The sequence below is a fragment of the Tiliqua scincoides genome, chromosome 2 (assembly GCF_035046505.1).
Source record: "Tiliqua scincoides isolate rTilSci1 chromosome 2, rTilSci1.hap2, whole genome shotgun sequence".
Lineage (NCBI taxonomy): Eukaryota > Metazoa > Chordata > Lepidosauria > Squamata > Scincidae > Tiliqua > Tiliqua scincoides.
Window position 1 is genome coordinate 242,115,189 of NC_089822.1, and position 15,554 is coordinate 242,130,742.

At 44.5% G+C, this 15,554-nt stretch overlaps 1 protein-coding gene across 1 annotated transcript; it reads left to right on the forward strand.

Moving 5' to 3' along the window:
* The first annotated feature begins 510 nt into the window (after positions 1–510).
* On the forward strand, positions 511–12,296 carry PSMD6 (proteasome 26S subunit, non-ATPase 6). The gene is made up of 8 exons (XM_066617534.1): positions 511–754; positions 4,314–4,519; positions 5,446–5,591; positions 6,355–6,574; positions 6,668–6,776; positions 8,486–8,654; positions 10,904–10,981; positions 11,927–12,296. The coding sequence occupies exons 1-8, from the start codon at positions 610–612 to the stop codon at positions 12,021–12,023; spliced, it is 1,170 nt and encodes a 389-aa protein (XP_066473631.1). The 5' UTR covers positions 511–609; the 3' UTR covers positions 12,024–12,296.
* Positions 12,297–15,554: the final 3,258 nt, after the last annotated feature.

Genomic DNA, 15,554 nt, shown 5'->3' on the forward strand with positions numbered 1-15,554 from the left:
ATATTAAAAATACGTTGGTTTTGTTTTGTCCTTTCTCTGTATTTTATGCCAACAAAGGTCTTGCTGTATACTGACTGGGGTGGCCAGACGCCCCCTCTGCCTGCCCCCACTCTGTGGGAGAGGAAACCGGGGAAGGGCAGCTCCCCTTGCTTATCCCCCCCCCCCCGCAGCTGAGGCTGGCTGGCTGGCTGGCTGGGAGCTGCCTGAGCCCCACAGACGCCCCAGTTCTCTGTTCCCTGCAGCGGTGACTGGGCCCTCCGCGACGGGCCCCTGCCCAGCTCCCTCTCCCACGGAGCGGGGAGAGGCAGAGGAGCCGTGACTGGCCACCCGCCCTCTGCGCGTGGGCCTGGCAGCAGCGCCTCAGGAGGGCCCGGGCAGCTCCTCGCAGGAGGCGCGAGCGACGCAGAGCCGGACGTGTGGGGCCGCCCGGCGCCGCGCAGACCGCAGCCCTTGGGAGTCCCGGCGGAGGCGCGGAAGCGGCCTTGCCGGCGCTCCTTCCGGATCCGGGTGGCGGGCTGAGTCACTGCCTGGACGGCGCTGCTGCTCGCGCTGCCTGCCTGTCTCGCTCCGCTCGCCGGTCCCGCCCGCCCGCCTGCCTGCCTCGCCGCGATGCCGCTGGAGAACCTGGAGGAGGAGGGGCTGCCCAAGAACCCGGACCTCCGCATCGCCCAGCTCCGCTTCCTGCTCAGCCTCCAGCCGCAGCGCCCCGACCCCGCCGTGCGCCAGGAGCTCATGGCCGCCGTCCGCCGGCACGGTCAGCGGGGGGGGCCGGGCCTGGGAGGGGGCGCTCTGCCCATGCTCAGAGGAACAGCCTGCAGCGTGCACGCAGCGCATGCGGGGCTCCCCCCTCACACCACCCCAGCCCCAGGGGCGCCCACCAAGGCTGAGCGTGGGAGAGTCAGGGCCCGCCCAAGAAAGGATTTCTTCACCCAGGGTGTCATTGGTCTGTGGAACTCCCTGCCACAGGGTGTGAGGTGACGTCTGCCAGGGGGCCTGTACTGGCTCTCTTCATGTGCTTTCCCTCCCACACCACACCAGGCCCAGAGACACCCACTAAAACTGAGTGTTGGGAGGGTCAGGACACACTCAACAAAGTATATCTTTGCCCAGCATGTGACTGGTCTGTGGAACTCCTTGCCACAGTGTGGGGGTGGCGCCTGGCCTGGATGCCCTTACTGCTTCTCTTGATGTTCTTTTCCCCTCACACCACACCAGAACCAGGGGACACACACTAAAACTGAGTGTTGGGAGAGTTAGGACAGACAAAAGAAATTATTTTTTTTACTCAGGATGTATTTAGCCTGTGGAACTCCTTGCCACAGGATATGGTGATGGCATCTGGCCTGGTTGCCTTTACTGTCTCTCTTAATGTTCATTACTGGCTCTCTTGATGTACTTTTCACACACCCACACAACACCACGACCAGGACCCTGTTGGGAGAGTTAGGACAGACCAAAAAACAATATTTTTTTACCCGGAGTTTATTTAGTCTGTGGAACTCCTTGCAACAGGATGTAGTGATAGCATCTGATCTAGATGCCTTTACTATCTCTCTTGATGTTCTTTTGCCACTCACACCACACCAGAACCAGGGGACAGCCACTAAAACTGAGTGTTGGGGCAGCAAGGACCTACAAAAGAAAATACCTCTTTACTCAGTGTGGAATTAGTCTGTGGAACTCTTTGCCACAGGATATGGTGATGGCATCTGGCCTAGTTGCCTTTACTGGCTCTCTTAATGTTCATTACTGGCTCTCTTGATGTTTTCCTTCTCACATCAGAACCAGGGGAAGTCCACTAAAACTGAGTGTCAGGAGAGTTAGAACAGACCAAAGAAAGTATTTCTTTACCCAGCATGCAATTGGTCTGTGGAACACCTTGCCACAGGAAGTGGTGATGGCATCTGATTTGGATGCCTTTAAAAGGGGATTGGATTCTGGGGGGAAAGTCCATTACAGGTTACAAGCCATGATGGGTATGTGCAGCCTGAAATTAGCAGGTCGCTCATCATGCCAGCCGGGAAAGAATCTTTTATGTCATCCAAATTGGCTGTGGTTGGCAGTTTTTTCACCTACCCCAGACTGGTGAGGGAGGGGCGGTATGTTCAGTAGGTTTCATGTTTTTAAATGTGGTTGCGTGTTTAATAAAGTGGCCCAAGTTAAATTGAAGTGCTGTCTGGCAGCTTCATTGGGGGTGTGAGGGTAAATAGAATGATAAAGGGGAATGGCAGCAAGATGCAAGTATCTTGTGGTGTGCTCCCTGATGCATCTGGTGGGGCACTGTGAGATACAGGAAGCTGGACTAGACGGGACTAGACTAGATCCAGCAGGCCTCTTCTTAGGTCCTTATTTGTAGCCTTGGCTATGGTGTCTTGGTTACCTTTCTCTCTTAGCCTTTGATCTTTATCTCTCTGCCCAATATAAAAATCCCTGCCCTGCCCTGCTTCTTTCCTGTCTGAAGTGTGCATGTGCAGTTCCATTCCCCTGCTCCTGCATCAGTGCAGATTTCCACAACATTGCTAGTCTGTTTTTTAGCGTTGTTAAGGCCAGCTAAGCTTCAGATCCTGTGTTGGGAACAGGCAGTGTCGTTGTCCTTGCTCAGAAGATGTGGGACATAAGATGTGGGACATAAGTGGCAAAGAAGGTGGGGATGGAGGAGAATGAGGTCACAGTTTGGCAGAACTCTGGAGGAGAGTTGGATATCAACAGAAAAAGGACACTAAGTGAGGCTAGAGTGATGGTCTGTCTCTGATGCTCCAGTCCCAGAACGTTTGAACAAAGCCACATGTTTGGCTGTGCTGTTTCACAGGACTTTGCTAGATGAGCACTTCAGTGAACCCAGAACAGATACATGTGTACTGTGGGTGTGATGGAAACGAGGTTTGGGTAGTGCAGGTAGTTGGAAAATCTTTGCCTTGCTCGCTACCTTCCCTTGGTTTTTTTTACCTGCATCTGCCCATTATGCAACTCCACTCACATGACTGCTTAACTTTTGGCCCTGAACAGTATCCCTATTTAACTGCAACACAACCCAGCAAAATGTCTGCATACTGCATGTTAGTACTTGTCTAATATTAAACATGTGGAGTCTTTTGCCTCTTGTCAACTCTTTCATCTTCTGCAGTGCATCTGTTGCTCCTTGTCTTTTGATAGTTGTGCTATGCAATGTGTTCGTTGTTTGTCTTTTAAGTACCTTTGTTGCATTCTTTACTAATTTCAACCATCTCTCTTGGTTATAAGAATGTTGTGCTTGATGTTGTAGATGTGATAAGTATTGGATGCATGAGTTGTCATGATGGGGTTGGTTGGGTGTGTGTATGACAGGCAATGAATCATCTTAAGTCAGTATTTATAGCATGTCTGTCATCCTCGGGGATTATTTCACAATCTCTCCAATTGTGCTGGGGACCAAAAGAGGGGAAATTAATTTCGATAACATTTAAAGAACCATTCATACTCATTGTGTATGAAGAAGCCTTCACTGCAAGTATCCGCTCAATCCGGTGAGATAGATGAGCAGTCTCCAAACTGGAGACCTCTGTGTGCTGGAAATAGGCTCTGTGGTGCAACCAGAGTTTACTATTCCACCAGGAAGGCTACTGTTGTCACCACCGATCCCCCCCCCTTGTACGCTCGGCAAGCCGCGTCTTCCAGGAAATCCTGGTGCAGAGTCTGCTGGGGCAGAACGTGGAAGTGGCTGGGCAGAGCAAACATGGGGGGAGATTGGTGCCAAAAATGGCAGCCTCTTCCATGGAATGGTAAGCTCTGTTCACACAGGAGAGGTTAGTGAGGGTACTGAATCCAGTTCGTGGGCTGCAGTTTGAAGTGCCCCAAGATAGATGAATGAGGCAATGCTGAGATAAAGATAAGAATCAATTATTTTTCTTGGATCTGTATTATAAAATTCCATGGGGGGGGGGGAAGAGAAATCTCCTTCCCAATTTTTTAAAAGCACATTGGTGAGACCAGTTGTGGCCCAGATCATTCCATGATGTGCTAGATTTTCTGGTTGTAGTATTTTTTTTGTTTTGAACGTAGGCGAGCATTGTTTTTAAAAAGTCATTTTTCTTCCTGGTCTGAATTGGTTGAGTTCTATCTCTTTGTGCTTCATTCTGCCATATACATAGAACCACCTTAATCTGCAAAAGTGTTATAATTCTTTTCTTGTCTCACCTTACCCATTGAGATAAACAGTAGCTTGGATTGCTCCATGAGCCTCATGGAAGAGATGGCCTTGCTTGCATTGTATGTTTTCTCAGTCTAGTTATTTAAACAGCTTTGTGGGAACTCTTTTTTTTTTTCTTTTCTCCCAGACATGGCCCCATACTATGAATCTCTCTGCAAGTCGCTGGACTGGCAGGTAGATACGGATCTGTTGAATAAGATGAAAAAGGCAAATGAAGATGAGTTGAAGCGACTCGATGATGAACTGGAAGATGCAGAGAAGAACTTAGGGGAGAGCGAAATACGTGACGCTATGATGGCCAAGGCAGAATACCTCTGTCGAATTGGCGACAAGGTAAGTGAAGGACTTGGATATCTTGAGCCATTGAGTGTAAACATTTGAATAAAGCATAAGTGTTCCAACCCTGTAGTGACATCCTTTTGTTATAGGGATGACTGTGCTGGAGCCCTCAGATGTTAGTCTGTCAACTCCTGGCTTAGATGTCACTGCCATAGTTTCCCATATCTGGGCTTGGTTCAGTTTCTGCTTTGTGGCAGAGAGCTTCTCCCCATCCTGATCTTTCCTTGCACAAGAGTGTTCCCTCGAAGGGGTTTGTGCAGCAGTGCGCCAGCACGACTTGGTGCTTCCTCCAGACATTTAGTAGTGAGCCCATTGCTGACCTTCTGGGTTGCTAAGCCCTGCGGTCATTTGGCCGCACACTTAGAGGAACACTGGCTGCAGAATTGCATAAGAGATCTCTAGTTCTCTATAATTTGTAGATAATTTGGAGGAGTCCTGGCTAGTGGATTTGTCACATTGACCTGAACTTGTTTCAGAAAATGTGAAGGGAAACTACGTCCTTTCTCTTCAGATCACTTTAAAATGTCTGGTAAATGGTGTTCAGCATCTTCCACATGTGTCTTTTGTTTTGAAATGGCATTCTGTAATGTTTTTCCTGTAAAGAATGTACAGAATTATTGGTTCATACTTTCACAGACATTCATGCTGCCCAGAGAGCATCTTGCCTCTCTTCCCTGTTCTGCTGATTCTGTGCCTTCATTGTACGTAGGGCAATTCTACTCCCCAAGTCAACGTTAATGGTGGATTTTCATATTTGCTATGTATCAGTTTGCCTGTAAAAACTTGCCTTTGGAACTGTTTAGCCTTGAGTTAACAGTGTTACAATGTGTAAGTACTGGAGGGAAGCAGTATATCTATCCGTTTATTTCCAAGGGCTCTGGTCTATACCTTTATAACATTAGTGCATGCTGTCTTGTTAGGAAGCAGCTCTGACTGCCTTTCGGAAGACATACGACAAAACTGTGGCTCTGGGCCACCGGCTGGATATTGTCTTCTATTTGCTTCGAATCGGTTTATTTTATATGGACAATGATCTCATCACACGGAACACTGAAAAAGCAAAAAGGTATTGTTTTTGTTGCAGTAGACTGTAGAACAGTGGCAGGCTTCCCCAGCCCCGCACCCGGGGCAAAGATCTGCAGTGGTTCCACCCTGCGGGATGCTGCTGCCCTCCCCACATGTAAATCCAACCCCCTTCACCTGCAGTGAAGTGGAGCTTCACACGGCTCCAGGACAAACCATGAAAGTCTTCTGGGGCTTCCCCACAGTCTTAAACTGTGCTTCCTGCAAATTGGAAGCACAGTTTCGGATTGTGTCGGGAGCCTCAGTGAGGCTTTTGCGCAGTCCTAGAGGCATGTGAGACTCCATGCCCGGGACATTTGCCTCTTTTTGATAAATGGCAGGTCCGCAACTACTGTGGAACTGGGGGAGCAAATTATCTTGATATAAAGAATGAATAGGTATGTTTTGATTCATGGGCAATGTTTGTTTTGAAAATGGTTGCAGGCCAGTCTGTTTGCTAGTGAATGATTCCTGTATATAGCATCAAGTGTATGCTCTATATATTAACTCTCTCTCTATAGAGAGAGTGATATATAAGGTCTGTGTCTGAATTGCACAGTGTACCAGAATGGCGCTTGCTCATTGTACTTGATGTGTGGCATCTTTGCCAATAAAGGTTAGAGGCTCCTGTGTTCAGGAATAGCTCATAGGCTTTGTTTACTTCACCAGCTTTCATAAAGTGGTTCAGATCTGAAGTGTGTTTGTGTATTGCTGAGGAGTGCAGAGGGGGGGTGAATCCTCACAGAGATTTGTTTTTCTTCTCCAAGCCTAATAGAAGAAGGAGGAGACTGGGACCGGCGGAATCGTCTTAAGGTCTACCAGGGTCTTTACTGCGTGGCCATTCGAGACTTCAAGCAGGCAGCAGAGCTCTTTCTGGATACAGTTTCGACGTTCACATCTTATGAACTTATGGATTACAAAACCTTTGTAACGTACACAGTCTATGTCAGCATGATTGCGTTAGACAGGCCTGACCTTAGAGAGAAGGTAGGTCAAGCAGCTATTTGCACAGATCCTGTGCTCTGTAGATTTTTATTGCTTCAGTACGTCTGATTTTTGCTTTTCCTCATTCTCTTTTAGGTTATCAAAGGGGCAGAGATTCTTGAAGTGTTGCACAGTTTGCCAAAAGTGCGGCAGTATCTTTTTTCACTCTATGAATGTCGGTATTCGGTTTTCTTCCAGTCACTGGGTAAGAAACTCTTTTGCCTAGTTATACATTGTAGTCTGTATGAGTTAATAGAAATAAGGTGGGCAGCATCCCGCACTAGCATACCTGGGGGTGGGTTTAAGGAGTGCTCCTGCCATCCATGCCCCCCCGCCACTTTCTGTTGCCTTGGAAAAAAATTTAAAAGGGTGGCCATTTGGAGGGGTTGCTCTGAACAGCCACCCCTTTCCAAAGTGGCAGAAGCCACTTTAAAACCACTTTGAAAAGGGTGAGGGGTGGTTGGCTGGAAGTAATTGTGATGATGGCATTATGTCACCACAATTACTTCCAGTTGAGCTGGGGATGGCACTGGTGTTCCTTGCACCAAGGTGGCAAGAGAACCAGGTCCGCCAGTGGCATCCGGTCCCCGTATAATGCATAAAACTCTCCACTAAAACTTGCCTTCCACTTTCTAGGTTGGGTTTAGGTTTCTAGGGTTTTTTTTTTTCTAGGTTTGGCATTTTCGAACCTCATAATTGTGGGCTATCCCCAGTTTAAGAGAGAAAATTAGCTTGAACCTTCCCCACATACTGCTAAAACAGAACATAGATTGTTCGGAATAGGACGGCTCTTATTCCTATCTAGTAGCAAGTAAGACAAAAAGTAGTGTATGCTTTATGGGATGGGGAGTAAAATGCCCATGAATGTGGTGACCTTTTCCATTGGTCTTCTTGACTCAAAAATAGAAATGAGTCTGTGTATGGTGAGCATTTCTTTTGGGGGCTGTCTGATGGGAAGGAACTCTGACTAATGTTCACAAGTACACAGATCTTCAGAGGCAGTCTCATCTTGGTGCCTGAGATCTACTACTTCTAGGATGCTCTATGGCACCAAAAATTCATGATCACCTTCCCTATAAAACTGAGGCTGCAATTTTATACACACTTTGGTGGTAGTACGCTCCATTGAATACAGTGGAACTTATTTCACTGTAAGACATGTATAGGATGGTGCTATAAGTCTCTTTCTAGTACTTTGGCTCCTTTGTAAATGGCACTCCATCTACCCCTGGTGTTTCTTTCTGTCACCTTCTGTAACTTCCTGCACTGCTCCTGGTACCCCAGTCCTGTGTCATATCCCTGTATGAGTGCTGTAATACTTTACCAACGGTGAGTCCTTTACATGGTACACATATGATATTGTAAAGTAACATGGCTTCTGGGTCCTTTCCCTTAGGAGCAGAAGGTGTGCAGTGCATAGCAGGCCTGGGTTAGTCAGGCAATGTGTGATGGGCTCTGCAGTTTGTGCATCAAATACTGCATTTCAGTTATGGCACTGTAACACCCAGTGGAGCAAGTAGCTGAAGATGTATCCGGCTTACGTTAGCTTTCCTGGAACTACAGCATGTGGTCTTGCAGTTTACTTGTCTTTGCTTTGGAAAAATCCATCCCAAAGTCTTTCTGTTAGAAGCAGTTTACCGTCACTTTTGTATTAGTGCTGCCATGTTCAGCATATGAGAACTAAGGGTGGGTGGTGATATACATCATCAAGCATATGTGGGTGGATCATGAGGGCAGTGAAAGTGATGGAAGTGACTCAACTCTCAAAAGAAGTTGCCCACAGTAGTCTCTTCTTAAGCCTAGTGGTAAACTATATTTTGAGAGTGATCTTGTAGTATATTTTCTTTGCCTTCTGTACAAGTGAGGGCAGAGCTAACATCTGTTAAGACATAATTTATTACATTTCCATTTCAGCCACTGTAGAGCAAGAGATGAAGAAAGATTGGCTGTTTGCGCCTCACTATCGCTACTATGTTCGGGAAATGAGAATCCATGCCTACAGCCAGCTCCTAGAATCTTATAGGTCACTCACACTTGGTTACATGGCAGATGCTTTTGGAGTCTGTGTAGAGTTCATAGATCAGTAAGTAACTTTTTGATTTTTTTTAAACACTCTTTTTACACCTTAATGATTCCACTATAGATAAGCAGATACCAAATCAATCATTTAACTTTTTATTATTTCAAAAACTTAGACCATGTTCAATATATAGTGCTGGTAACCTTGGCAAAGGAGAACCATTGATCACAATATATGCAAAGGCTAAAATAGCCTGTTCCCTTTGCAGTGATGCAGTAGTAGCTTAAACTATAGGCAGGCATTTTACTAATTATGACTATAGTAATTATGATTGGGGAGAGCAGAGCACATGCTTTGCACAAAGCAGGTCCATGTTTCAATGCCTAGGACCTCCCATCAAAAAAACTTCAAGGAGCAAGGCTTTGGTGAGCTGCTGCCAATCAGTGTAGACCAGGGGTGCTCAATAGGTGGATTGCGATCTACCGGTAGATCGTGAGGCAAAATGAGTAGATCGCGGAGTGCCAACCCCCCCCTTCAGGTGCCTCTGGGAGGAAACGCCGGGAGTAAGGCCCATTGTACTCAATGGGGCTTACTCCCAGGTAAGTGTGGCTAGGATTGCAGCCTCACAGCCTAATCCTAGGCATGTCTACTCAGGAGTAAGTCCTGTTATACTCAGTGGGGCTCAAGGTACACCAACATACATTGTACACATAAATGTTATATGTTATGATGGCGCGAACATTGTAAAAAAAACTCTGGTAGATCTCCAGGCCTTGCTGGGTTTCAAAGTAGCTCTCGAGCCAAAAAAGTGTGAGCACCCCTGGTGTAGACTGTAGGGGGTTTAATGGACTGATGTTCTGTATAAGGCAGTTTCATGACCTGGAGGAATTGTGCGCCAATTTTAAATTTCTCTGTGATTTTCTCCAAATACACTGGCTGCTCTCAAAACCTCCAAGTTAAAAAGAAGTGTTGGTGTGGAAGTTGCAGAGGGGAAAATTGCAGGACAAGTGGGCATTCATGCTGACAACACTTGCCCTCTCACACAGCCAGACCAGGACTTTTAAATGCACTCTAAAGGTTCCACCAGTCCAGTCAATTGAGAAGAAACGGCAGCAAGTTCTTCTGCATACATGTTGCAGATGAAGGGAATAAAGTGATGTAGTTGAATGAAAATTTTTAAGATTCAGCGTAGGTCATGTATAAAAATATTAAATATATTAAAAGAATTAGTCCCCACTCAGAATTGTAACCAGTGCTGTTTAGCATCTGTATTAAGTTGCTGAGAGACTCCAATTCCAAAAGTCTCAATGATCATCAATGAGCTGACTACATCCAGTTCTAGATTTCATGAACTGAACATCCAGGAGCTCCGGTCTTGCTTTTGGAGACTGTGTGCGCACTGATGAGGTTAAACAAACTAATATCGAATCCAGACAAGATACTGGTGGATTATCCATCACTGTCTTAAGGGAATTGTTCTTGGAACAAGGGGTGAAACTCATCCATCTAAGCAGGTTTGGGATACTGTAGAGCTCGTCCTTACTTTTGGATATGTAGATAGCAACACTGGCTAGGAGTGCACTTTTTTAAAATTAAGAATTTTATGTACCCGCTTATTGTAAACAAGCCTCAACTAGCAGGTGCACTGCTTCTTGTGTAGGTGTCACCCTTTTTTAGAATAGGGAGACCTTTCCACTGATCTCGACTAAGTTTATTCTCTGTGGTATGTTGTAGTAGCGACATCTAGATTCACTACAGTGCTTTGCTATCTGTTGAAGATGTCCCAGAAAATGCAGCTGTTGTAAAGTTGTGATGTGCTTCTTGGTGTTGCAAGCGAGATCATCAATCAGGTCTGCAGCAGAAGTGCAGGCTGCCTCAGTTTCCAAGCCCAATTCAGAGTGGTGGTGATTTCTTCTTAAAGCTATTTGTGGCTGGAACCAACAAATCTTTGGTCTACCAAAGCCCCAAAGCAATATTAGTCCCACTTGTGGTTTGCTAGTTGCATTTTGACATTTGGTTGACGTCCCAATAATCGTATAGCTTTTAATCATGTTTTTACTGCTAGATGGGGCACTTTGAGAATGTCCTGAATAAAAAGAGAGTCTCTTGTATCGTGCCAGCGTGGCTGCAGAGGGAACACTATGGCAGGCTTGTTCCTCAAGGATACAGCAGACCTCTTCAAATGGATGCTAAAAATGCAAAAAGTTTTCCTCCCTCTTCCATGATAGCTACAGATGCTCTGCCACAAAATAGATGTGTCAGTATTTTGAAATTGAATGTCAGGATTTCTGATACTTATGTTTTTTAAACAGGGAACTTTCAAGGTTTATTGCAGCTGGACGACTACACTGCAAAATAGACAAAGTCAATGAAATAGTAGAAACTAACAGGTACCCAAAACTGTATCTTAATCAAGTTCTTTGGGCTAAATTTACCTTCTGTGGTATTTTGTAGTAGTGACATTTAGGTTTACTAAAGTGCTTTTGCTGTTTTTGTATTCCTCTTTCAACTAAACTATAGAGTTTATCCCATATAAACTATCATCTTTAACTATAATGGTTTTGCAGATGGAGGGTGGATATTGAGGCAATAACAGCCAAATTCATGTTGGGGGAGGTGTGGGGGGAGGGCGCGTTCAAGGTGAAGAGTTCGTGTTCTAGCTGAAATGCTCCTTCTGCTGTACCCATGCTACTGCTGCAGTAAGAGATTTGATGGCATCTGGAGTTTGTGCCTTTCGGGTAACTCATTTGATCTCAAAATCCTGATGCATGGTAGAAAACTCTAGGGCAGGGGTGTCAAACTCGTTTCATACAGAGGGCCAAATAGCATTCATTGTTCCTGCTGAGGACCAGAAGTGATGTCATTAGGCAGGAAGTGATGTCATTAAACAGGTCATAACTAAAAATAAGCACTTTTCTTACTTAGGAACCCATTAACTGCAAAATGACAGAAGAGAAAATATGCAAATCTTGATCATATTTCAAGATATTGGAGAGCCAGATTTTCATCTGGCCTGCCCTTTCAGCAGTAATATTTCAGCACTATTCAGCAGCTGAGATCCTGAGGGCCAGATGAAAAGCTTCCATGGGCCACATCCAGCCTTATGTTTGACACCCCTGCTCTAGGGCATATTCTAGAGGTCACACTCAGTTCAGGGGAGGGGGCAGTGATGTAGCGTGTTGGGCTTCCAAATAATGCACTCTCATTGCCTGCATGTTGCAGAAGAGCTTGTCTGAAATTACCTGCCCACTCTTCAAGAAATCCTTTCAGCATTGAAGGAATCCTAGGCTTTACTGTTGAAGAATATAAAAAGTGCTCTCTTACTCTTTCTGCAGGCCTGACAGCAAGAACTGGCAGTATCAAGAAACCATCAAAAAAGGCGACTTGCTGCTAAACAGAGTGCAGAAGCTTTCTAGAGTAATTAATATGTAACTTTTTTAATTCCAAGAAAGGGAGAAAGCATAATCTAGACAGGACCATTTTGGAAGTAATTATCGATATATTGTATACGTGTTATACTGTAGCTGAGGAAATGACAACCACAATGTAGTTAGGGTTTTTAACAGGCTACTTCACTATGTAAACAACACTGTATAAAATGTTCCGTTCATGTTTTCAGATCTACTTCATTTATTAAATGTATAATACAGTTGACTGACCTGTTCTTGGGGGTTTATTTGGTTAATAAAACTGATTTATTTAAAACTCTGTTGGCAGATTCTGGCACTAAGACTGAACCTGTTCTTCAAAAACCTTATTAAGTTTTTAAATTAAATTTACTTTAAATATATTTAAATGAATTTATTAATAGTTAAAAGTTTTAACTTCTTAGACCTCCTAATCCTATGCCTACGGGAAGAACTAAATGATGCAAGAATTGAACTCTGGTTTTAAAATCTTGTGGGGCAGTGGTTCTCACAATTTTAGTACCAGGACTCACTTTTTAGATTGAGAATTTATCAGGACCCACTGGAAGTGACATCATCATGCAGGAAATTTTTTAACAATCCTAGGCTGCAATCCTATTCACACTTACCCAGGAGTGAGTCCCATTTATTATCATTTTTAAAAGCTTATACAGAGTAGCCTGTTGAAAGTACAGGTCTGTTACAGTTCCCTAAATGCAGTCACATAATATGGTAGCATCAAGTCTAATATACGTATTAAAAATATTGAAACAAATGGGGACCCACCTGAAATTTGCTCATGACCCACCTAGTGGGTTCCGACCCACAGTTTGAGAAATGCTGTTGTAGGGAGAATCCCTGGGCAATTAACTGTACAAATTTGATACGTTGACAGCTGCCATGCAACTGGATGTTCTGCTGTGTTCTAGATGGGTAGGATTCAATCAGCAGTAGACTGGTACTGGGGAAAACGAAGGAACCAAGAAAAGAGCTCCACAAAATAGGTCAAGGGGACTTCTAGAAGATGTGAGCTTATGTTGCCTGGAGAAAGTGGGAGAACCAGGGTGTTAGAGGCTTTGAAAGATAATGAGACTTTAGTGTGGCATTCTCATTTGACTGGAGGCTACCCAAAGGAGCTGACTGTAGTAGTGCATGATGGTTTGAAATGTTTGAGCAGAACATATAGACAGGAAATTCTTGGAGATATAAAACAAGCAGTGCCCGTACATCCCAGGTATACTTTCAAAATGCACCCCAACTTGCCCCATCTAGGCCTGCTTAGTATTCAATTTTAAAGACTGCATTCAGACCTCATCCTTGCCCTTCAAACATGGTAGTGTAGGTATACTGCCATTGACATGGTTTTGCTCTCACACCTGCTTATTGACTTTATATAGTTTGGCTGTCTGGGCAAGACAATGGTAGCTACCCCATAACTATGCTACACTTGGACACTCAGAATACAGCTTGGTATGTAGATTGGATTTTGGCTTTGCATACTTTTCCATTCAAATTAATTTTTCTAGTTGGGTGTACAGGTGTGCCCCAGTTTCAGCAGGGGTTCCATTTCTCTCTCTAGTATTTTTAAGCAACCAGGCTGCAGGGAGGCAACCGGAAGGTAGTTATGAGGTGTTAAGCTTATTGTGGCCTTGTTTAAGGGCAAATTTGGACTGGGGTAAGTCTTAAAATTGTGCTAATGGGTGTGTGTGTGGGGGGGGGATCCTGTATCCACAGAGAAATGGTGCATATGGGCTCTGTGGCTACAGGGCGCCCCATATGTTGTAGCATAACTCTTTGCTGTACTAATAGGTTTCAGTGTGTGATTGGCATGCTATCTAAATTCCCATGTGGCTACTGCTGTATCCTTTGTAGTATTTTTGGTTGCTGGAGGTCTCCTCAGGGTAAGCCCCAGAAGCCACTAAACATCAACTTGGACATGTGCCAGCTGTCAACACTGACCCAACAAGGCAGAACAGGCCTGGGAAGGGGGTATCTTTATCACCACCCAATTTCATTCCTACCTCAATCCCTTGGGGCTTACCTGCTTCAGCAGGTTTCTGGCTCATGGGCCTGCAGCAGGCAGTGGTGGAGGCTGCTTTGTGAGAGTGCATGAACACACCAGTTGTAAGTGGAGTAAAAAAAATTGGGTTTTGTTTGTGGAAAGTGGAGAGATGAAACTTTTTTCTGCACTTTTGCAGTGTTCAGGTCACCCCACAATGCATCAGCAGGGCTAAGATCACTTAGGAAAACTGAGGCACTGGAATTAATTGCAGGATATTTCCCCATAAGTAAAAATGAAACTTTAGCATACTTTTTTATAGTAAGGGACTAGACATTGTAATCTACTTTGATTGAAGCCCTTTAAGTAACAAACACACCTAATGCAGGAACAGTAATAAAAATTTGTGGTGAGATACTAGCTCAATTAACTGAGATGCCACAACAGGCAACTCAATGTAAAATATTAGTTTTCTTGTACAGGGCACTTATGAATCAGATCTCTCCAGCAGCTGTGCTCTGCAAAAGCTAGACCTGCATGCTTAGTTTTTGGAGGGATATTCTTATTTGAGGTCAGCCTCTGAGTATGATTTACATTAGGATCTATATGTCAGCACCCTGGCCAGCACTGCAAAAAATAAAAAATAAAAAAAATGCTGTATTGTAAAAGCCACAGGTGCATGTTTGCACCAGTTTTGTTCAGGAATATGTAAATTTTTGATTTATTTTCTGGAGGCATTTCTATCTTTTTGGAGATCCATTGAGCCTGGTGCACAAACACACCTTGGCAATGTGGTAACACAACCTCCGTAGAAAGCTTTAACACTGGACTTCACCGTAGCCTGTATACCATACATTTCAGAGTTTGGTTCTCCTGAATTCAAAAGGCCTTTACTTTTTCAGTCTAGTGGACTTAATTTATTCTCTTATATATCATGGAAAAACATTTCTTATCCAGTTCAAAAGTTATACTGCAGCATAATCCAAATGACTCATATAGCCAATTTATATTCTTCACATTCCCTACCATGCATTGAGCTGCCAAAAAAATAGGCAGCTTAGCTGTTATCAGAATAGACAGTGTTCCAAATGTTGTGTTAGGACTGACTACGCCCTCCCGCTTATAAGAGTCCACCCTTAAGTACAAGCCCTGTATTAGCAACAAATTCTGACTAGCATTAGCAGTTAGCCGTTACCTGTGCTCATTCACAGCTTCTCTCCCAAATCCTAGCATGTACAGAGGACTTAGGGGAACTTCTTGTGGTGAGTTAGAAGATACAATCTGAAGCATCTAAGTGCCATTAAAAGAATAGGAGGATAAACAAATAGCTTGCTGTTTCTGGATTCTAGAACAGGAGAATCTCCAAACTACAGCCTGGGGGTTATGTCCAGCCCGCAGCAACTTGTTTTTTGTTAGAGCACTTGCTAATGTTTGACATTTTTACTCATTATATATCATTTAAGTTTAAGCATGGCATTGTTTCTTTGTAATTGTCACATTTCTTTTGTTCTGAATCATATGCTGATGTCAAAAAGTATCCAAGTAAAATTCATTCAT